This window comes from Photinus pyralis, unplaced genomic scaffold, assembly GCF_008802855.1.
Source record: "Photinus pyralis isolate 1611_PpyrPB1 unplaced genomic scaffold, Ppyr1.3 Ppyr1.4_LG6, whole genome shotgun sequence".
In the NCBI taxonomy this organism is placed as follows: domain Eukaryota; kingdom Metazoa; phylum Arthropoda; class Insecta; order Coleoptera; family Lampyridae; genus Photinus; species Photinus pyralis.
The window spans coordinates 33,859,426-33,881,935 of NW_022170663.1; the positions used below are offsets into that span (position 1 = coordinate 33,859,426).

A 22,510-nucleotide genomic window follows, 5' to 3' on the forward strand; every position below is an offset into this window, starting at 1 on the left:
TTTTAGCTTCCTAGCATGTGTTAGGTAGCTATTGCGATAGCCGTTTTTTGAACATTTCAAAATTTCATCAAATGTCGACGTTTTAGACCATTTTAAGCAACTTTTAAAGAATAAAAAATTTTTCCGTCTGTATGTACGTACGTACGTACGTACGTTTGTTGGCAATTTTCTGAGAAAACGGCTCGACGGATTTTGTTGAAATTTTGTATATATGTTTAGGCATACCGAACAGAAAAATAACGGGCCGGATTTTTGAAAAAAAATTTTGGAGCGCCGTAACGGCATCGAACTTTTTTTTTTCAAATAGCAACCTAAAATTTTTATTCTATTATTTGGAAGACCTTGTTTTCCTGTGTACAACCTACAAAAAATTGGGCCGGGTTATATTATCAAAAAACGGAGACAAAAATTGTCAAAGTCAAAAAATTGTGTTGCATATGTGCAAAAAGCAACGATCTTGTTTCTGATGCAATTTAAACGAAATTTCTATGGTAAGTCCCTTTAATAAAAGCAAACAAAATTCATGCGCAAAAATCGTGTTGCGCATGCGCAGAAATGCAATTTTCTTATTTATGGAACAATTTAAACGAAATTTGGATGGTAGGTCCTCCTAATAAAAGAAAACAAAATGCATGCGCAAAAAATCGAGTTGCGCATGTGCAACATCCAACTTTCTTATTTATGGAGCAATTAAAATGAAATTTGGATGGTAGGTCCTCCTAATAAAAGAAAACAAAACGCATGCGCAAAAAATCGAGTTGCGCATGCGCAGAAATGCAACTTTCTTATTTATGGAACAATTTTAACGAAAATTGGATGGTAGGTCCCTCTAATAAAAGCAAACAAAATGCATGCGCAAAAAATAGTGTTGCGCATGTGCAACATCCAACTTTCTTATTTAAGGAGCAATTTTAACGAAATTTGGATGGTAGGTCCCTCTAATAAAAGCAGTGCGTACATATGTTGGCAATTTTTGGTTTCAGCTAGGAAGCTATTCTGTCAAGAATTTGACACCTGGTTTTTAAATTATACACAACAATTTACGCGATATTTTTATTTTTTAGGCATGTATAGACGACAACTTGGATATGGTAGAGTTTTTGGTGGAGCATGGTTCCGAAGTAAACCGAGGTGACAATGAAGGTTGGACGCCGCTACATGCGACTGCCAGTTGTGGTTTTTTGTCGATAGCCAAGTATTTGATAGAACACGGTGCGAACGTCGCCGCCGTCAATAATGATGGAGAGCTACCGCTTGATATTGCCGAATGTGAGGATATGGAGGACCTTCTTCAAAGCGAAATCGATGAACAAGGTGACATAGAGTTCGTTATCGAATATTTGCTTTACCCAGTTCGTTTAGGTGTTGACTGTGATGCTGCGAGATCTGAGGAGGAAAGACAAATGTTTGGCGACGCGAAAGAGTGGCTGGCGAATAATTCTAATCTGGTAGATTCGATTCATCCAAAGACCGGCGCGACAGCCTTACATGTAGCGTCGGCGAAAGGTTATGTGAAAGTCATCAAGTAAGTAGTCACAGGAATCGTGGGGTTTTCTGAGACTACGCCAATCATTTCAGGCTTATACTTCAGTGTGGCGCTGATGTGGATAAACAAGATGTTGACGGATGGACGCCTTTACATGCAGCTGCCCATTGGGGCCAAAAAGAATCCGCTAAAATATTAACTGAACATTTTGCAGATATGGATAGTAAAAACTATGTCGTAAGTATTAGCTGTCAGGTGCACGTACGTTACACTGCCACCTACTTAAACTTGATTTTTTCGCGACATTCTAGTTCCGATTTCATACTATCAACTTTTGAGATTTTTAACGCTCCGTTGGTGGTTGGCGCAATACTATTGACACTACATGCTAATTTAAAAATATTTAAACTTTTGTCAGTCTTTCAATATACTTTAAACATTGTAAAGAATACATACCGTTATCTTCTCACGAAATTTTTAGAAAAATCGTCCTTCGCGTGCTTTGAGAATATGCAGAAATACGTAAGTTTTTCAGACTCCAGTGCGACGAACTTAACTTAAATAAATATTAGCGGAATCATAATGGTAATTTAACAGAAAAATAAATAAAAATACAAATTAATAAATTATATATATATATTAATATCCTGAGAGCGAATGACCGTAGCAGCAGTGGGCGGAATGAAACATACGGGCGAACGGACCTGGGCAGTCACCTCGCGCCTAGCCGAGGTGGGCGATAGCAACGGTCTTGGGTGTGACCTCAACGGCAGCTCCAGGAATCAGATGGGTTCAAAAGATGGCGGCAGTCACTTATGACAACTTAAAAAAATTACAGAAAACTCCCTAGCGGGAATCAAAGCATCAAAACACCAATCGGCGGAAGCAGCGGGAAAGCGAATAATATCCCCCCCCTTATAATTAGTGAAACGGAAAGTAACACAAAACTTACCTTGAACTTAACAGAGGAGTAGCTACAAGCCATCGGAAAAATATGGGACTGTTGTCAAAGTTTTTTAAGCGCGCACCTAAAAGATGTACTCTCGACTAAATCGGCGGTTATCTGTAACCCATTTAAATAGTTACGGCTAATTATATTTCTCTTCTACACTCCAAATAAAACCTCCAAATACGAAAGTCTAGCAATGCCGTTTTGTTCCTTGGAATAATGGCAAGCGGCGCACTCGGTTATCACCTGATATTTTTGTATACCATTAGAAAACTAAAATCGATTAATTGTTTATTAACAAACCTAAAACTTATGAAAATTGATTCTCTCTCTTCCCTGGCACGAGAGCTTTCGGCGGCTGTAAAAACAATTTAAATATTCCTACAGCAACGGTTGCAAAACGGATCGATCGTTATCGACGGTAAGACAAACAATTAAACAAAATGAAAACGAAACTACTTAGTAACGAAGCGCCCAACTTAAAACGCTTCTAGATACCGGGTGTTCAGCAAAACTGGCGGACTTCACAAATATACAGTGTGGTCATAACTTCGGGTATGAAACTTCAGGACAAAAAGCGGGTGCCACGTTACTTCGGTACACATAACTAAGAAAGGTGGTGTGAGTTGATTGTTAATCATTTTCAGGATATGCAGACTTCGTATTCACAAATAAGAAACTTAGGTCCGTTTGCACAAACCGATTTCATTTCTGTTTAATCCTGATCCGAGTGTTAGGAACTGGGATGGGTTAATACCAATCGCTATCTAACACCCATTATTCTACTTTAAGGTACCATTCCGATCTTGGCAGTCCAAAGTCAGAGTGAGTCGCGCTGCCAAGATCGGAATGATTCCTTAACATTCAGATCAAAATTAATCTTTTATTAACACCACATTATTTTTGTGCAACTGGACCTTAGTTTTCCAGGCGCCAGAAAAATTTCTACGAAATCTAGTCTATATCTTTCTTCTTTCTAAAGTAACCACTCACCTCTCTTACTGCTGCGTCTTGTGGACCACCATTATCTCTTTCTCGTTCAAAATAATGAATAAGATTAGAAATAAGTTGCTTACTTTTTCTTGGTAAACCCGATGGCATTTTTGGGTTACACACCTTTGGGCGCAGAAAGTCGCAGTGAGACTTACACAAGTTATGCTTGTATAATTGTTCGTTATGAAATTGGCGGATTTTTTATTGACTAATGTGGCAAAACGCGATACGGTAGCAAACCGTTTGTCAAATTTAACATGTCACAATGTAAACGTAAACTGCCACAATTTTGATCGGCAGGTAACCTAAAAAAAAAACCTATTCGCTAAAGGTTTTTGGTTTTATTTTTTAAACCACGCCCAACTCTGCCTCCAGAACCTATATTTTGTAAAATACATTCTAAAATAAACACGTAATTCCAACGTTTATTGTGGTTTAAAATGATTTTTTTTATTTTGTTAATAGGTTGGCATTACAATGTTCCCCAAACACAGAATACTACTCTATACAGGGTCATTCTTGACGAGGGTCAGTTAGAAAGATATGGAAAACCGTTGAAAATGAAAATAAACTGATAAGTTCTTTAAGGGTCTTGGTACATGATGAATTGAACTAAAATATTTTCAAGATGGTGCCACTTAAACGTCTAGGAAAAAGGAAAACAACGGTGAAGAACAAAATGGGGGGTGCCATTTAAAAAAATGGAGTTACCGAAATTTAAAGTTTAAAAGTTGAGAGCTGTGAAAAAGTGACGTAGTCTCACTTTTTTAGACGGTTTTGTATACCATAAGAAAATTCGATCTTTCCATAATTTAAACGATCAAACGAACTTACCTTAAGTGAAGTTCGATCGTGATTATATGAAGCGTCCAGTCCGAATATATTATCTTGATTTTACACACGTAGTCCGGTCCTGGCTACTCAACGTGCACCTTGTTTAAAGTAAGCTGAAAAAGAAATCGCCTCAATCGGCGACTCCCGCTGTCCCCTCCGCTAACGGTACAATATTGTTCATTCTTCAAAGTAAAGACCTGCAACCCTAGGGAATTCCCTGGGGAGGGTGGGAAGATAATATATTCGGACTGGACGCTTCATATAATCACGATCGAACTTCACTTAAGGTAAGTTCGTTTGATCGTTTAATTATATTCGCGTCCAGTCCGAATATATTATCTTGATTTTACACACGTAGATGTTCAAAGTTTTTCAAGGTTGCAGGTAATGGGCAAAATTAACGATAGGTTGATAATGCAGAGTTTAATAAGTAATCAACGTAAGTTTTGACATTTATGTCAATACTGAAAACCTTAAGAAAACGTAAAATAAAAGTATTCAATTTATACTATTCTACAAATGAAGCAACAGTAAGTAACCAAATAAATAGAACTATCAGTCTTTGTTTAGAGACATGGTTAAAAGCGCTTTCGCAAAATCAGTTCTGTCGGTGAGGCGACGATTATAAAATTTTGCAAAGGTGGCTGTATGCTCAGACCATCCGGCTGTCCTACAAATTGTTTCCAGCGAAACTCCCCGTCTCAAAGCGGCCGACGTTGACGAGTGTCGCGTTGAGTGAGGTTTAAATACCGATGTATCTATTCCCGCTGATGACAACATTTGTTTTACCCACCTACTTAAAGTTTGCTTTTTAGCAGTCGCGTGCGGTTTTTTAGCCGTAAGAAAGATGAAATCCTGGTCCTTCTTTCGAATGTCTTTTGTAGCCGCTATATAAGCTTTTAGCGTTGTCGCTACACAAAGGCATGGTTTTTCCTTAAATGACGGTATATGCAAAGTGGGTTGTTCGTTGTTCACGCCTGACGTTTTGATTGGATCTGTTATATTGATTTGAATTGTATCCATTTCTTCCCTTATATTGGATAGTCTAATAAGCGATATGGTTTGAAGCCTACCTCCCGTGATTAAGGCTAAAAGAGAAACCACTTTCTGTGAAAGCTGTAGTAGATTTAAATTATCCGGTAGGGTTTCCAGATATGAAAATAGCCTTTGCGGATCCCATGTATAGGTATACCTTGGTTGCGCTGGTCTCAGTCGAGATATTCCCTTCATAAACCTCTTAACTAATGGATCCGTTCCTAAATCATTTGGCAAAATGAGACTCAGAGCAGATCTGTGTGAGTTCACAGCGCCGTACTGGTATTTATGTTCGTCTGTGACCTTTTGTAAGAATCTAAGGACATCTATATTTCTTGCTTCAAATATTGGAATTTTTTCTTGGGTACAAAAGTTCCACCATAAACGGTAGGTAGAGCTATATTGAGTGATTGTGGATTGGGTAACTGAAGAAATGATGGTCTCTATTGTTGTTTCCGGAACACCCCTCCTTGAAAACGATTCCCAGAGAGTTTGGCGGCCACCAGGATAAGCTGGTTGGCTAGTGGGTGGACTCCCCTGGAAGGAGATAATAGTAGGTCAGGTGAAGGTTCTAAAAATAATGCCTTATCGATTATTAATTTGGTGAATACTGGGTACCAAGGTTGAGAGACCCAGTGAGGAACGACCAGGATTCCTTCAGATTTTTCTTGAATAATTTTTTGCAACACTCTAGATATTAAATTAAAAGGTGGGAATGCGTAGAAGTTAAAGTGGGTCCAAGTTAGAGTGAAAGCATCGACTGTAAAGGACCCAGGGTCCTTGTGCCAAGAAACGTATTTAGCGCATTTATTATTAATATATGAAGCAAAGAGGTCCACCTCGGGGGCCCCAAAAAATTTTGATATAAGTTGAAAGGCCTCCTCCGACAAAGACCATTCACTTTCTGTGTTGGATTGGCGTGATTCGATATCTGCTTCATAATTTTCCTTGGAGCTTATGTACGAAGCGAATATTAAACTGTTTCTGCTTTCACACCACTGCCATATCTCTTTTGTTAATGAATTTAGTTCTGGGTGTTGGATGCTACCCATTCGATTAATATACGATATTGCCGTGGTGTTATCACATCTTAAAAGAATATTACAGTTAGAAATATTATTCGCGAAACATTTTAGACCATAGAAGATGGCCCGGAGTTCTAACAGATTAATGTGCGACATCCTTTCCAAATGGCCCCAAAAACCAAAAGTCTTTTCCAAGCCACAGCAAGCGCCCCAGCCTGTCAGGGAGGCATCGGTAAACAATTCCGTTTCAAAATTATCTTTAATTATAATATTTGAGGAGTTTAGGATCTTTTCCTCCCACCAAATTAGGTCACTTTGTAAATGAGATGGGATGGGCATAATGGCATCAAAATTCATGTTCTTCCTGCGAAGGGCCAGGTATTTTTCCCGCTCTAAAGATTTTAAGTACAGCCAACCGTACTTGACTGCGGGACAGGCCGAAACGAGGATGCCTATAAATTTTGCTAGATCACGAATTTTACAGCTAGACTTATTTTTAAAACGTATAGCCAATTTTCTAATGTTTTCTTTCTTTTCTACTGGTAGTACGATTTCCATTCCTACCGAGTCAAAAATAAAGCCCAAAAAATGCTGGGCTGTGTTAGGTGTTAGACAACTTTTCTCTTTGTTCACTGTAAAGCCAAGTGATTCTAAAAGCTGTACGAGACATTTTGTGTTTTCTAGGCAGTCATAAAAAGATTCTCCAAAAACGAGAAAATCGTCTAGATAATTAACGCATAAAATGCCCTTTTCTCTTAAAAGAGTTACAATTGGTTTCATTAATTTCGTGAAACAAAATGGAGCGGACGAAAGTCCGAAAGGTAAACAGGTGAACTGGTAAAGTTGTCTGTTAAACTTAAATCTCAAAAACCTTCGATAATTTGGATGGATGGCCACTGAGAAGTAGGCGTCTTTTAAGTCCACAGATGATAAAAAGCAACCTCTACTAAGTAACCTCATCACTGTTCTGTAGTCCTCCATCTTAAAATGAGGAGCAATGACATATTTATTAAGATTTTTGAGGTTGAGAATAAATCGCTTTTTACCGTTAGATTTGTCGGTTAGAAATATTGGAGACACAAACTGATTAGCGCATGGCCTACATTTCTCAATTGCCTTCATACTTAAAAGATCAGCGATTGCTTGATTTAATAAGGGTATGTCTTTAACTGAAGAGTTAGATATGGATTTGATGCTTGTCGGAGGAGGTTTCTTGCAAAATGGGATCCTGTACCCAGAAATCCAAGACAGAATTGTTGGACTCTGGGTCACAGCTTTCCAAGAATTTGTAAAATTTTGGAGATTCCCAGCAAAAACTTTTTTGTTACTTACCGCTAGCGTCGTCGGTGAACTGTGGGTCTTTGTGAGTGTGAGGGTCGCCCCCTTAGTGACTTCATCTCCCTCCTTTGATGAGCCGGGCGTCCTCTGTTTAACTGATGGCCACTTGTTATGGTATGAGGTTTACCTGTCCCCCCTCCCCTCCTTCTCAGTAACTCGCCTGAGTAGCTGGGTTGGGAGCGAGAATGGTTCGTCTGTTGGATTGGTCGTATATCTCTTCCCACTTTTTCCAGGGTTTTTAACGTTTGGATTTTTTCGCTCAACTCTGAGCCGAACAAAAACTCTCCGGGTGGAACATTTTCCAGCAAGTTTTTAAGTTGTTTGTTTATCAGGGGAAGGATAAACTGACGACGTTTATTCGACATTTCATTTATTATTTTGCATAACATGCGTCCAGAGTCTGCAGTGCTTGCCAAAATTTTTTCCCTTACCTGTTTCGGGATGCTCGTGTCCTCTTCTAAAATAACGTTTATTGAGTGTCCCAGGGAAGCTAAAACTTTACCGAGCTGTATTTGGTAATTTAAATGCGTCTCATCCCTGGCTGAATGAAGAGTGTTCATGCTAGCACCGATTTCAGGGTTAATTTTAGGTGGAGATAACAGTTTACAATTCTCCGGTAACTCATATTTTCCGAAGAGTTGATCGTTTTCCTCCTTAGGGAGACCGTAAGCTAAGGTATGTGACCATATCGGCTCTACGGCAACATGGAGATTAAACTTGCATTTTTTCTGTTTATTGGGATCGGGTCCCAAAATATGCCTTATCTCTTCGGAAATTTCCTCGTCCTCATGGAGAATTAAAATTGGCGAGTCATCCGCCTTAATATTTTCAAGCCCCTCTTCCTGAACCGGTCCTGCCCTGGTCATTGACGCCGTATCAAGCAGATAACGGCCCGACTCCTCATCATTTCGATGACGGCTGTCTGTACTTGTGCGTCTGTAACGACTGTGTAAAGAAACAGGCAAGCTGGGGCTGCGACTGCGACTTCTGGTTCTATTTTCAAATGATAACAGTGAAGTCGCCTTACTTGAAGGGCGACCTTCACTATAAATAAGATCGGGCACGCGTAACAATCGTGAATCCGCTTTACGCGAAAGTCGGCCTTCACGTTCTCGACTCCTAGAGACGTGGTATGCGGGTGTTTCACTACCTGAGCGCGTCTCCCACGGAGAACGGTCTCTGTCTCTTTCAAGATTTCTCAATTTCCGTCGCAACTCCCTATTCTCCTTGCTTAAAGATCTATCACGAGATCTACTTCTCTTTCTTTTCGATTTGCCCATCTTAGTACCTACAAATTTAGTTAATATACTCACGTTTATTTTTGTGTTTCTGTACCTAAGCGGCGAAAAACTCGGAGCTCGACGTCTACACGGTTGAGTGCACCAAGAACGAATGAACAATATTGTACCGTTAGCGGAGGGGACAGCGGGAGTCGCCGATTGAGGCGATTTCTTTTTCAGCTTACTTTAAACAAGGTGCACGTTGAGTAGCCAGGACCGGACTACGTGTGTAAAATCAAGATAATATATTCGGACTGGACGCGAATATAACTACGTGTGTAAAATCAAGATAATATATTCGGACTGGACGCGAATATAATTTAAGCATTGAAAACTGTTTTGCAATATCTCTCACCGTTTTCGAAAAATAAATTTTTAAAATGACCCCTGCAAATTCAATTTTTGACATAAAAACTTGAATATCGACGAAGCCCTTGGAGCAAAGGGTCAACTATGGGGTATCGTTGTACTCCAAATTCGACGTAGAATCGGAAAATGTAGAAAAAATAGGGGATCCCTATTTAAAATAATAAAGTTGATGGCCACTTCCGGTATTTCCGGAAGTGGCTCCATCTTGAAAATATTTTAGTTCAATTCATCATGTACCAAGACAAGGGTCTTATCAGTTTATTTTCATTTTCAAAGGTTTTCCATATCTTCCTAATTGACGTTCGTCAAGAATGACCCTGTATATCACAGGACTAAAGCACAAGCACCCAGCACACTTAGTTCCTGAGTATAATATACTATTTCAAAATGGCGATCGTAAATTAATGTGATGCTACTGTCATTTTTGACATGAACGTCCTGTTATATTCCTATTGACTTATTAAAAGCCCCTTATTATATCCCAGTTTTTGGACTAATTATATTATTTTTGCATGTGTTTTTAGTGATCATATTTCAGGGTCAGACTGCTTTCGACGTTGCGGACACCGACATGTTTCAATATTTGGAGGATCTCCAGAAGAATCAAAACAAGGAGGAAGTATTAAATAGGAGGCAGGCTAAGAAGCGATCCGAGATTTCGGCGGAACCCGAAACGCCGACGAAACTCAAGAGGATCGAAGTCGAAATCGAGGAGAAGGAAAAGGATATTTTGGAAATCGGTACGTTAACATTTATCGCAATTAAATCGTACATGTGGCATTTGATAAAACCGTTGTATCGTATAAAGGTGGAATGGATGTCTCCAGTGAAAGTGAAACAGAGTCTGACACCAGCAGTAGTGATACGGAGTCCAACTCTGTTAATAGTACGGATGAGGGTAACATCTTCTGGTTCTTTTTTTTTCTCGGCGCATTTACGTTTTTGTCATTTTTTCAGTAGTTTCGTCTTGCACCCGTATATTTGAATACTGCTGATGCCAAAAATATGTCTTGCATGAATGTTCACTTTATGTAATTGGTCACCTTCCTTGACCTTTGCCAGGTCAATTAAATTTAATTGATAATTGTCACTTACTTGCACCTGCAACCAAAAAAGTAGAGCACAAATTTAATGTGCGCATGCAGTAACCTGCTTTTGCATGCTTTAAGATCTTCACTTCTAGACATTACCAGGTGGTAGTAATGTTAGTTTGTTCTAATTATTCCATCAATTCTGGTTTAGATATATAATATACAGTATACAGTGTGTTCTAACTAAAATTGCTAACTTTGTTATTACTAGTGATAGAACGATATCACTTTTTTTTGCCGATACGATATATCGGCCGATACCGATATTTACGTGCCGATATATCGTATCGTATCGTATCGGCAAACAATAGATGGCGTTGGGTAATATTTACGAGCCTAAAAGAAATAGACTAAATGCAGATAGGGCTGAAATGTTAGTGTTTTTGCATCATAATATCAAAAAGTTAAATTTTAAGTATTAAGTATATACTGTATTTAGAACCTGCTATATTAGGTATATTTTTTGTTGTTTTTTTTTTAACTTTTTTAGTAAAAATGTTAACTTTAGAATAAAACATTTTATTTTCTTTAATAAAGTATTTCATTTATGCACTGAAGAGTTAAAACAGCTAAAAAAATTGTTTGCCGATATATCGGCGCAATTACCTTGCCGATACGATACGATACCGATAATCGGCAACAATTGCCGATATACCGATATCAATATCGTTCTACCACTACCACTAGTTATTACACAAGGTCGGTTCAATTAGTAAATGTGTAAGCGGAAAAACAATTTAGCATATTCAACAACAAAACAATTTTTTAATGGGACACCCTATATATTTTTACATACACGTTGGGCAGAAAAATAGTTGCTGTGCTGGAAGCCTAACATGACTTATATAAAAGAACATGTGTAAATGTCACGCAACATTTCAGAGAAACAAATAAAACTGTCACCCAGTATTTATAATTGAAAATTATTGCTCGACTTCCCAAACTAACACGAAACTCAAAATTGACTGGGTTTGTAAACACATGTGGCAATTTTTTTGCAAAGAATTACAATAACCATGAATCCAGAGCTGGGTACTGCTCGCGAGCGTTTCGCTCGAAAAAGCGGTTACGCGCGATCCGCTCGCGAGCACCTTTCGGAGCGGCCGCTTGGTGCGCGATTTTTTTTTTCGCTGCGCTTTTAATCGCCCTCAAGCGCTGATGGATTAAGCGCCGGTCACGAGCACTTTTTCCGAACGCTCGCGATAAACCACTTGAGCACTTTTAGGAGTGCTTGGGACTCGCAAGCAGTTTCTCTTTGCAAAACAACTCGATGCTCGCGAGCATTTTTGAGAAAATTAGAGTGCTTGTCGCTCGAGCGGTTTTTTAGAACGCTCGACTCGGCTCTGCTTGAATCTAAAATGAAACCCCTAAGCTTCCTAGAATTAGCTACTTGAAACAAATTTAATGTTCATCAAATAACCCCGTAATGCCCCAGGAATTAACATGTTATTGGTTGACAATTAACATGTGCAATGTGCATCTTTCTATCATTGCAGCTAATTCGTTAATTTATGTAGATGCCAACTGCTTACGCAAGATTGCGATTGCTTACACTAGAAATTGACTTAATTGTGAAGTGACATTGTCGATTTTATTTTTGTAGATAAGAAGAATAGGGTAAATTCATTAACGAATAACGAAGTAATTACGAATAACGACGAAGAGGCTGTGAAAATATCTGTAAATACCGCCGCCCCTACTATTCCGCCGAAACCGTTGGCCGACAATAACTCGGACGACAATCTGCCGACGTGGAGGAGGCCTGTTACACGACAAACCAAAGTTGACCCTATCAAAACTTCTAGCTTTAGTGAGTATAAGTATTCGCTTTGGCTAATTTGATATAAGAATTTCATGTTTTGACGCTTTTGTAATTATATTATAGTGTATTCTAAACTTTAGGGTTTGTTCAAAGTGAGACTAGAATTCTCCTAATGAAATACACAGTAGTGATACTCTGAGGTCATTTAATATTTGGGAGTATCGTTCAATTTTTTTTTTGTCTATTGTATGATAGTTGCAATGGGGGCACCTTTGAAGAACGCTAAAGTTTAGATGCATGTTGTTCATAACAAGGTAGTTTATGCGCCATTTTGTGTGAAAAAATAATAGGTAGCTTCAGTATCCATACTGGATTTTTACGGAATGAGATAGAGGACAAAAAAAGAAAAATTATGACGTGTCACATTCTACTCTTTTACGTAAATTTACAAGAATGTCAATTTTACATTCATTCCTCAACAAAACATCCACAGGTATCTAGATCTTGCTGACTCAACATAGCTATGGACTGCAACAGAGAGTGAGGTAGTGAAATCAGAAAAATGAGGTTTATTACGCACTAAATTTGGTTTCGCGGAGCAAATTCAAACCAAAAAGCCAGGGAAAAAAAGATCCAGCAAGAAAAAAAATCTGGCATAACACACAAATACTAGAAATAAATCGGTGACGTGACGTTATTAAGCTCCCCAGATACAATCGTGAAATCGATAAAAATGGCAACACGAGACAACAGCTAACAACTTGTAAACTGATAAATTGCATGTACCTAAAGAACATCAATGGGCATGACTTTGTTTCAACATTGTTCCTCATTAATTTAACACGGAAAAGTGTAAGCCAGAATGCCAGCAGTAGCTATTCAAGTTAAAGTAGACAATCATACATACAATCCCGCATTTTAAACGTTAAACATGACGTTTTAGACAGAAAATGAGTACAATAGAAAGTTTTCTTTTTGATTTATATGGAGGTCACGGTATAGTTGGTGTGTTGATTTGTTAAATTCTAGGAGCATGGTGATTTCTCTTCTGTTTCTAGACTCGTCAGTGGCTTTAATTCTGGCAGAATGTGTACAGAGTGTACCAAATTGCTTGTTTCGACGCTTCTCGGGGATATTTTGAGAACTAAAAGAGACACGAGTGATGCGGTTTGCATTTCTCATAGTTACTTTTCAAACCTGCCTGACGACCAACGTGATAAATAGGAAAACTGCTATTCAGTCTTGATAATGTAAATTAAATGTAGGACATGGAAATACTCCAAATAATAGTATTTTAATAGAATTTGGTGATTTATCTTATTCATTTCAGATTTTATAAATCTAAAGGTTAGTCTCTGTAATCAATGAGTAAGCCATAGACATCGGTTTCAGTCAGATTTAAGATAAATGAGCAAATTCTATTAAAATAACTACTTACCACAAGATGGCGCAATTTCTCATAGACAAAACTAGTTGATTAATTTAAATAGTACAGACTGTAAATGGTTATTTTCTATATTTTTCCAACAGGAGATCGGAGCAGTACGGGTGAAAACGCTGCTAATAACGAAAACGAAGTATTATTAACCAGGACAAATAGTTTCCAAAACGATCCTGTGTAAGTATTAACGAACAATAATCTTCTTTACTAACTCCTACGCAAAATGACGCAAATATTTAACGATTACATATTAACAAATAATTGATTTTTGCTTTTTATTACTTATTAATTAAGCTTATTGCTTTCATCTTGCAAGGGAGCCATATTCTAACAAGTTTCATTGTTCGGTAGAAATTTCGTCGATTTTAACAAATTTTCAAATATTTTTTGCTTCTACTTTCTTTATAATCTTTTATTTTTTAGGGTTAATAATTAATACTACTTTAGAATGTATGTAACATTTTCTTTTTGTAGCATTGTAGCACTAATTTTTATTGGCGCAATTTTATTTCAATTGCAGATTAAATTCTTACTAATAATTAGAGAAAGTATTTTAGGCGTTCTACACAGTATTAACAATTCGATATAGTTAGTGTCAGATAGCGTATGTTCTAAAGTAGTATAGCTGAATGCATCTGAAGCTGACACTTGCTTGCATGTTTAGGTTCTACACGAAATATCAAGCGCTGCGTGCACGCATTCGGGCCAGCTCGTTATCCCAGAACAATTCCCAATCCTTACGCTCCCAATCCCCATACATTATTGCTCCCTCTAACAATGTCGGGCGGCAAAGCAGGTATGCACGTTATTAACTTATTTTCTAGTTATTTATTAATGCTACGTTTTTGCATGCGATTAATTCGTATTTTATGTTACCGTCAGTTTTTGCTTGCTGTGCATGCTTTGGGTGTTATTAATCGTTCAATTTCAGTATTACATTTCACAAGGGTCATTCTGGAATGTATCGAGCAACTGTTGCTTTTAAAATGGAAGACTCGGATGCATGATTCTATTTTGTTCATGTCTTTATTGATCATTCCTAGCAATTAATACCGACTGTCGAACAGAGTACTAAAACTTTCCATGGTCCACACAATCTGATATTAAAAAATACTCACTCCTACCAGAAAATGTAACTTTCCCGGTTTTTGTGTTTGAAAGTATCGCAACGTGTTTCAGTTTGACCCTTATTAATGATTGTTAGTTGTAAAATGCTAGTACAAGTATTCCCAGTAATAATACAGGGTGGTCAGTGTGTAAGGAAGTTGGATATCTCTGAGTGCATACGAAAATTCGTGTTGATTTCCCCTTTGGGAATACGACACCACCTTTGGACTTCTAGCAAGTAAAGCCAAATATTGTACCATGTGGCAGAAAACCTCTACTTTTTGTATTAAAAAAAGAATGTTGTTTGACAGCTGCTTCTCAGATTCAATCGGTTGTACAGGGTGAGTCAACGATTGCGCGGAGTAACTTAATGCCTTGAAGATAAGATTTTTCAGAGTGCTTTTGTATTATGATATGGTTGAATATTCTCCACATTTTAAAAATATTTGGAATTATACCGGGTGCGCCCACAAAGTAGGGCGCAAAATGGTACATTTTTTTAAATAGAACCCCCTGTATTTGAATGCATTTTTGAGTTCTACGTGTAATTGTACGTCTTTTTTATTATATGGTTAATATCCGAAAAGCTAGTAGTTTTAAAGATAATTCAATTTTTAAGAAAAATTGGGCATTTGCAAACGTCAGTATATTGTCAAAATTATTACTTAAATTTTGATTCCAGGTTTTATATCTTTTATCCTGGGTTAAGTAAAAGTCAAATAAATACATCTACTATAAAACATTAAAAAAATAGCTTTCAGGGTGTTTTTTTTCTAGATCCAAAGTTACAAAACTTCATATTAAAAAATCTCACTTTTTTTAAATGGATCACCCTGTATATGTTTCTGCCATCTTTTAACTCCTCCAAAAATGCCACTTCACTATTATGTAAATTACATATAACTTATTTAAGGTTAGAATATAAAACCCAGGAAAACCAAGATATTTCGAAAACCATCAGAGATAGGTATAGGAGATTATTATCAAAAGTTGAAGATTTTTGGAGGAGCTAAAAGATGACAGAAACATATACAGGGTGATCCATTTAAAAAAAGTGAGATTTTTTAATATGAAGTTTTGTAACTTTGGATCTAGAAAAAAAACACCCTGTAAGCTATATTTTTTATGTTTCATAGTAGATGTATTTATTTGACCCCAGGATAAAAGATATAAAACCTGGAATCAAAATTTAAGTAATAATTTTGACAAATATACTGACGCTTGCAAATGCCCAATTTTTCTTGATAATCGAATTACAGTCAAGTCCGGCTATAACGAACCCTTACTTGTCTTAGAAACAGGTTCGCTATATCCAAGGTTCGCAATATAAGAAAAGACGCAAATTCGATGGCCAAAGTACAAATCCTCAAAAAAGTTCGTTATAGCCGGGAGTTCGCTATAAACGGGTTCGTTATAGACGGACTTGACTGTATCTTTAAAACTACTAGCTTTTCGGATATTAACCATATAATAAAAAAGACATAAAATTACACGTAGAATTCAAAAATGCATTCAAATACAGGGGGTTCTATTCAAAAAAATGTACTATTTGGGCGCCTTATTTTGTGAGTGCACTCTGCATAATAACAAATATTTTTTAAATGTGGAGAATATTCAACCATATCATAATACAAAAGCACTCTATGGAAAAATCTTATCTTCAAGGCATTAAGTTACTCCGCGCAATCTTTCACTCACCCTGTACAGTGTTCTATGTTGGTGTTTTTAAAGATACAGAGTTGCGGTTTTCGCGCCTCTTTTTTATGAAATGTTTAATACCACAAACAGAATCAATGTAGTTACGTTTGTTAGATACAGGGTGAAATCGAAAAGTTTGACTTTTTGGGATGTTATCATATCGTACTATGTGAGATTTTAGACATTTTTACATAGAAACCCAGTGGCGTACTAAAAAAAATGTTCTACTACCGTTTCTGAGATTTAACCACGAACTTATAAATTAAGATGAACTGCTAATGCTGAATTGACAAATGACACCTACATGGGGGCAGCCATGATGTGCACTCACTTGGCGCGAAATTCAAATCAACTAATAAACAAACATTAACCTCACGTTTCCTAAATAAATTACTGTGACACATGTCATTTTCCCAATGTTTTCCAAGGCTGCAATAGTCTCAAAACTTGAGCACTAGGAAAATTCCCCTAGAAAATACCTAAAACATGCACATCATGGCTGCGCCCATGCTAGGGCCATTTCTACCTCTATGCAACTGTTTGATCAGCAGTCCATCTTAATTTATAAGTTCGTGGATTTAACCCAAAATTGGCATTTTTTAAATGCAACATCTTGTATATTTTAACGTCAATTTTTTCTGCTATTGACCTGCAGTTTTGGTAGTAAATGCCTTATAGTAATAGCCCCTGCGTGACGAGATACCTCAGTTTGTCCGGCTATCGATTTAAATTTTAGTCTTTATCGCCTTTTATGTAAAGATTGGTTTCGTAGGAGGCTTACTGTGAGTGAATTTTTTGCACCTGGGCAGCTTGGGCTATAGATGGCATTGAGTGTCTGGTTCATTTAAAAAGGTGGTGTATTCCACTTTTTTTATTAGTCTAATCAAATGGATAGATTTTGCTGTGGTTACAATTTGTGTTTCTAAGTTAATTTCTACCAATCACTAAGTTCGTTCAGTCTGAACGAATTTGATTAAATCTTTAAAAAAACATTTTCTGTGGCTAGCACAGATACCATCCGCATACCTACGCATGCGCGTTCTGCCCAAAAGCTTTGGTTCCAATCGGTTCAGTCGTTTAGCCAGAAATGAGAGTACAGACGAATTGACATCATCGAGATTTGGTTTGATTGGGATTCCTGGTACTTCAAAACGTATACTAGGTACTTACCGTAAAAAAGTGGAGGGTCATTTTTTACTCCAATGCAATAGCTCCTTTACTAACATGTGGGTGTTAAAAAACAATGTGTCAAATGTTTCCAAATTGAAAATGAAGCAAATTTTTAGTAACTTTTAGCACCTAATTCACATATATGACACAGGTCTTGGAAAATATTTTAAGATTCTTAGGACTTTTATGTACCTGATATTGGTAGAGATTTCCAACTTTTTGACACCTAAAGCCATTTCTCATACCAGACGACCACGCAGATATAAAAAATTGTTAACATTTTTAACAGGGTGAAGCAAATTTGTTAACTTTTTTTAGCGAAGTGCCATAAGCTAAAATCTGATTTGCTGTTTTCATTCTTTGTTTTCAAAATCAGCAGATCAAAATTTCATTCCCTGCAGGTTTGTGCCATTGGTTGATTATTTAATAATAAATTGTATATTTTATACTATGTGCCCTCCTAGAAAATCCCAGCTCTTTTGTACGCAAACACTGTGGCTTCTATACCGGGTGATTCTCAAAAGTGGCTCTCTCCTATAATTTTGGTACTTTTTAAGGTAAAAAAATGAAATTTGGAATAAAATAAAAAATTATACAAAAATAGGCCCTCTGTCAAAAATGGCAAGTAGCATGTCATTGTACTCAGAAGTCTAAATAAACAAAACAATACAGTCCCATTTAAAAATCAAATTATTAAGCAAATTTCCGGCTAAACCGAATGTGACAAAAAACAACTGAACTGAACTGTTTAAAATGTTTTGTTTGGAAGGTACGTACCCAATAGTCCCACATAGTAAAATCGTACGAAAAAACTGTTCAGCAGTTGACCGCCAAATTTGATGAAATTCCGACCACTTTTATCCTTATCAAGAAGTGTAGTTGGAATTTTTGTTTTACAGAAACTAATTTTTTCATGTTAAAAACCACCAGATGTCAAATTTCAGATTAGAATTCTTTTGCACTCCCGTTTTAACAGTGGGTTTGGAAATATTTTTACAAAATCACAAATGGCATGCCCAAAAAATCTAGACAAAGCTCCAAGTTTCGTTCATCTATCTGTTAGTGACGTGAAAGTTCCTGAAAAAAGGTTTAAGGAAGAAATGGAATTTTGGGACCTTTAGGGAACAGCTCCCAAACGGTCCAGTTTTCCAATAAAGTTGGGTGCGCCTATTGCAGCCACTTTCTCTGTCCGTCCGTCTGTCCGAGGCCTTAACTGCTCCTACAATTTACAAGATATTAAGTTCGTCGTTTTTGCATTCGGTAGCGTATAATAGCACTAGCACCTGAGCCATGGAAAATCTTGTCAATTAAATTGCGCATGCGCAGGCTGCGCAATGTCAACTTCTTTAATTATTAATATATTTTGTTGAAATTTTAACCACAAATACTTCTGGGGAATGCAAATATATCGCATATAGTAAAAATCAGTTGTGCGCATGCGCAGACTGCGCAATGGCAACTCTTATTTATGGAGGTATTTCTTTGAAATTTTACCCAAAGATGCTTTTAGTGTAAGCAAACGTATCACATATTGTAAACGTCAGATTAATGTGCGCATGCGCAGGCTGCGCAATGTGAACATTCTTATTTATTTTGTTGAAATTAAGTGGCATCTATTCAGAACCAGAACAATAATAAAACGCCCATTACGAAAATAAAATTGCTATCAGCATCCTTGCTAGGGCCTCACAACTTCACGTATAGTTCAGTCTTTTATTGTGTGTATTTAACCAATTTCTAGAAAATAGTCAGTTAATTGGAAGACCACCGTGACTCAAATTTGCTTCGCCCTGTCAAAAACGGAGACCCAGTCTGATTAATTGATATTTATCAATATAAGCCATTCATGAGCTTATTATTACTGAAACCGAGTATACCTGATTGAGCTAGCACCCACTAACAAATAAGATATTTTGACCTTACGTGTTGAGAACAATCCTGAATGGCTTATATGTAATCTGAACAAAAACAATAACGATATGAATATGTAAATGTTTTGTTAAGTTGTGTGTTATTGTATTTTTTACCTATATTTTTTACGATTGGAATTCTAGAAGTGTCGGTAAAGAAAATACAATTGATCACACAACCGTTAGCAGTACACCTTCGTCTGTGACAACAAGTTCGTCAAACTCTCCAACTCCTACCAGTCCGTTACCTGGCAATCAACCCGTCCGGAGGTTTGTAAACATGTAATTCTAATGTAACAGATTAATACTCACGATCTACTTATCACCACAGCGGTTTAAAGTTGACTTTGGGAGCGACGACGCTCCTCCCTACAAATTCTGTCGCAACTCCGTCAACCCCCACTACCCCGGGTGGAACTAGATTAGCTGTCATTAAAAATTTCTTCAAGTATGAACGAGTGATAGTCTAAAATTAGTTTGTTCTTGCTTTTTTAGTATAGTCTAACGTTTGTAATTCATAGGGTGTTGATCGATCATTCTCTGTACTAACAATTGATTGTATTTTTCTGTCATTAATTGCTAGCGTTGTGTTGACCAGAAAGCGATTTAACGCCGATTTTTAAAACAGATCGTTTGTGCCGCCCGTAAGGGACGAGGAGAGCGAAACGCAGCGAAAGGCGCACGCCAAGCGAGTACGCGAAACTCGGCGGTCCACGCAAGGCGTCACGCTAGAGGAGATCAAATCTGCCGAACAGCTCGTTAAAAAGAAGAACCAGACCGGCGTCAACAACAACAATAATAACACCAACAACAATGAACAGGTAACCGATTTCTCCTTAAATCAATTTTTTTAAGTATACAGAAAATGGCGACTTAATGGTCTTTTTAATCTGACCTTAAACATGCATTAATCTTAACATTGATTACGAATTTGTCGCTTATTTACTAATCTACACACGATCGAGGTCAAATAAATATATTTTCTGTATATCTTATCTGTCCTAATTTTCACATTGGCTAACATACGGGTTCAACTAAGGCCGATTCCTCTAACGGTGTGAGTGTGACTGCCACTATAACCACAGCCGCACCTACTGTTCCTACGCGTGATAATGAAGAGTCTGCTTCTGTGTATGAACGCAGGCCTTCGTGGAGACTTAGGGTTGATAATGGCGTCAAGGTAAGTCGATTTTTGCGCTTTCTGTACATTTTTTCGTGTGACTAATGTAGTTTCCCCGTTCACTTAATTTGATTGTCGATTGTTTTGTCTATTAAGTGTGCTTCATGTTGCATGTCTTTCATTCATTTCTAAGTAGTGTTCCTCGGCTTTGTACAAAATTGTAGTGGGGTCAGCCTAAATCAATAAATTTGACAGTGTATAAAACCCATGTCTCGTGTTTGTGCCCGTAATTTACTAAAAACCGTTAAGGAACCTTCAAGGTTAGCGGGATTGGGGGTAGGATTAAGCAAATATACGCTAAGAATAGCGTCGTGTAAAGCAGCCTTTGCAAGTTTGAGAAATGAGAGAGAGTAAAACTGGGGCTATGGATGATACTAAAACTTCAACTGTGAGTATCTCGCGAATGGACTGTCGGAAGAGGATACTCCCAAAAGGTTAATGGTAGTGACTAAACTCTGTTAGTGAAGTCAAAACAAAGCAAGGCAGTACCTTCAAAGAGAAAGTATAGGTCTCCCTGGGACACATCCACAACTTATTGAATACTAAAATGGACTCTGGATTGGTTCCATGGTTTGTTATGCCCTACTAATAAACTGTCCGGAAAATGTCCAAAGTACTCTGGAAAGGCATTAGAGCAGTAAGCTATCAAATGCAACAAAAAAGCCAGATCATTGTAGGAGTAGTTAGGATCTTGGGCCAGAGTATGTAATATCTCATCTGATATTTTTAGAAAATGCGCACCTCCAAACTGATTAATGAGAATTTTCACCTGCCGACTGATTCATTCTCAGTTACAAATCCACCATAGTGCCAAAACTTTATTTAAAAGATTTGATGTGTCAGATGGAAAAATTACCTGTAACCTTGCAGTCTGTGTCAGAAGAACTGCAACTTAGCCAAATTTATAAACGGATGCCTTTGATTCATCATATTTATCAAGAACATTTATGGGACCTAATATGGCGACCGATTCCAAGGTTCCTCAACTTTACATACTGGCTGGTCAGTTGACTAAATCATGAGTTCGCAACAAATAACGGTTGCCCCCCCCCCCCGGCCTTATTTTCTCTTTTTTTAGTGTGTGCAAAAGTCATGATCTAGGTTGACTCCACGATTAGTTTTAACACATCCATATCGCTATTTCAGTTGCTATTAAAATCCAAATGGTCTGCTATACAGTGCGTTTGAGATAATTTTATATTCTTAGATACGAAAAATTTGTCAAATATAATTTTATATGTGACATTATCATCTATCCGATCACATATTGAAACTTCCAGCGTCACACCGGAAATCGATGCAACTTTGGTCTCTCAAATGCAATGCCTATGTTTTTTTTAAGATATTTGAAAAGAGTAATCAATTTGCTATACGACAACATAAAATATGCATATGGGCGATACAACATGCCGTGTGCTGTCAGGGTACGCTGTGTATTTTGCTTAAAATTAAAAGAATTGATATAAAATATTGAACTATATACAGAGTGTTCCAATTTTGGTATCCCATTCCTTTATGACCAACCCTGTATAATTAAAATAATTACTGCTTAGTAGTCATTAAAAACCCCTAAAGTTTTGTATCAATGTTTTCAATATCTTGTACATTTTCCCCGATAATCGACAGTCTCCAGACTTGTCAGCGACCTTGTATACAGTTGTTTTGAAACGCATATGAATTAATAGTCATTAAAAAATAAAACTAATGTTATACAATGTATATATATTTGTAATCAGAAAATACAGAGCTACTCAGAACTATAAAAATATACAGAGTGTGCCATTAAAGATATTGAAAATGTATTTTGTTGGGCACTCCCTGTGTATTGAATTCAATCAGTTA

General features: G+C 37.2%; 2 protein-coding genes across 12 annotated transcripts in view; one reads left to right on the top strand and one right to left on the bottom strand.

Annotated features, from left to right (window-relative positions):
• The window catches only part of LOC116173891 (protein phosphatase 1 regulatory subunit 12A-like), a 55,554-nt gene that overhangs the window by 12,906 nt on the left and 20,138 nt on the right, over positions 1-22,510 (top strand). For 3 of the 10 annotated variants that reach the window (XM_031491618.1, XM_031491619.1, XM_031491620.1), the window contains exons 2-13: positions 1,065-1,314; positions 1,363-1,525; positions 1,579-1,723; positions 9,848-10,049; positions 10,118-10,207; positions 12,004-12,210; positions 13,693-13,780; positions 14,268-14,399; positions 19,633-19,758; positions 19,820-19,936; positions 20,117-20,309; positions 20,528-20,668. In XM_031491618.1, coding sequence (XP_031347478.1) covers positions 1,065-1,314; positions 1,363-1,525; positions 1,579-1,723; positions 9,848-10,049; positions 10,118-10,207; positions 12,004-12,210; positions 13,693-13,780; positions 14,268-14,399; positions 19,633-19,758; positions 19,820-19,936; positions 20,117-20,309; positions 20,528-20,668 — 1,854 coding nt within the window. The remainder of the gene's footprint in view (positions 1-1,064; positions 1,315-1,362; positions 1,526-1,578; positions 1,724-9,847; positions 10,050-10,117; positions 10,208-12,003; positions 12,211-13,692; positions 13,781-14,267; positions 14,400-19,632; positions 19,759-19,819; positions 19,937-20,116; positions 20,310-20,527; positions 20,669-22,510) is intronic. The other 7 variants (XM_031491624.1, XM_031491622.1, XM_031491621.1 and 4 more) reach the window with 7 other exon arrangements.
• LOC116173893 lies at positions 4,671-9,188 on the bottom strand. 2 transcript variants are annotated; one of them, XM_031491632.1, is made up of 4 exons: positions 8,996-9,188; positions 8,163-8,948; positions 7,655-8,117; positions 4,671-5,834 (listed from the first exon to the last, which is right to left on the bottom strand). In XM_031491632.1, the coding sequence occupies exons 2-3, from the start codon at positions 8,938-8,940 to the stop codon at positions 7,657-7,659; spliced, it is 1,239 nt and encodes a 412-aa protein (XP_031347492.1). In that variant the 5' UTR covers positions 8,941-8,948; positions 8,996-9,188; the 3' UTR covers positions 4,671-5,834; positions 7,655-7,656. The 2 variants fall into 2 exon arrangements, with proteins under 2 accessions (XP_031347492.1, XP_031347491.1); XM_031491631.1 differs by having other exon boundaries at positions 7,655-8,948.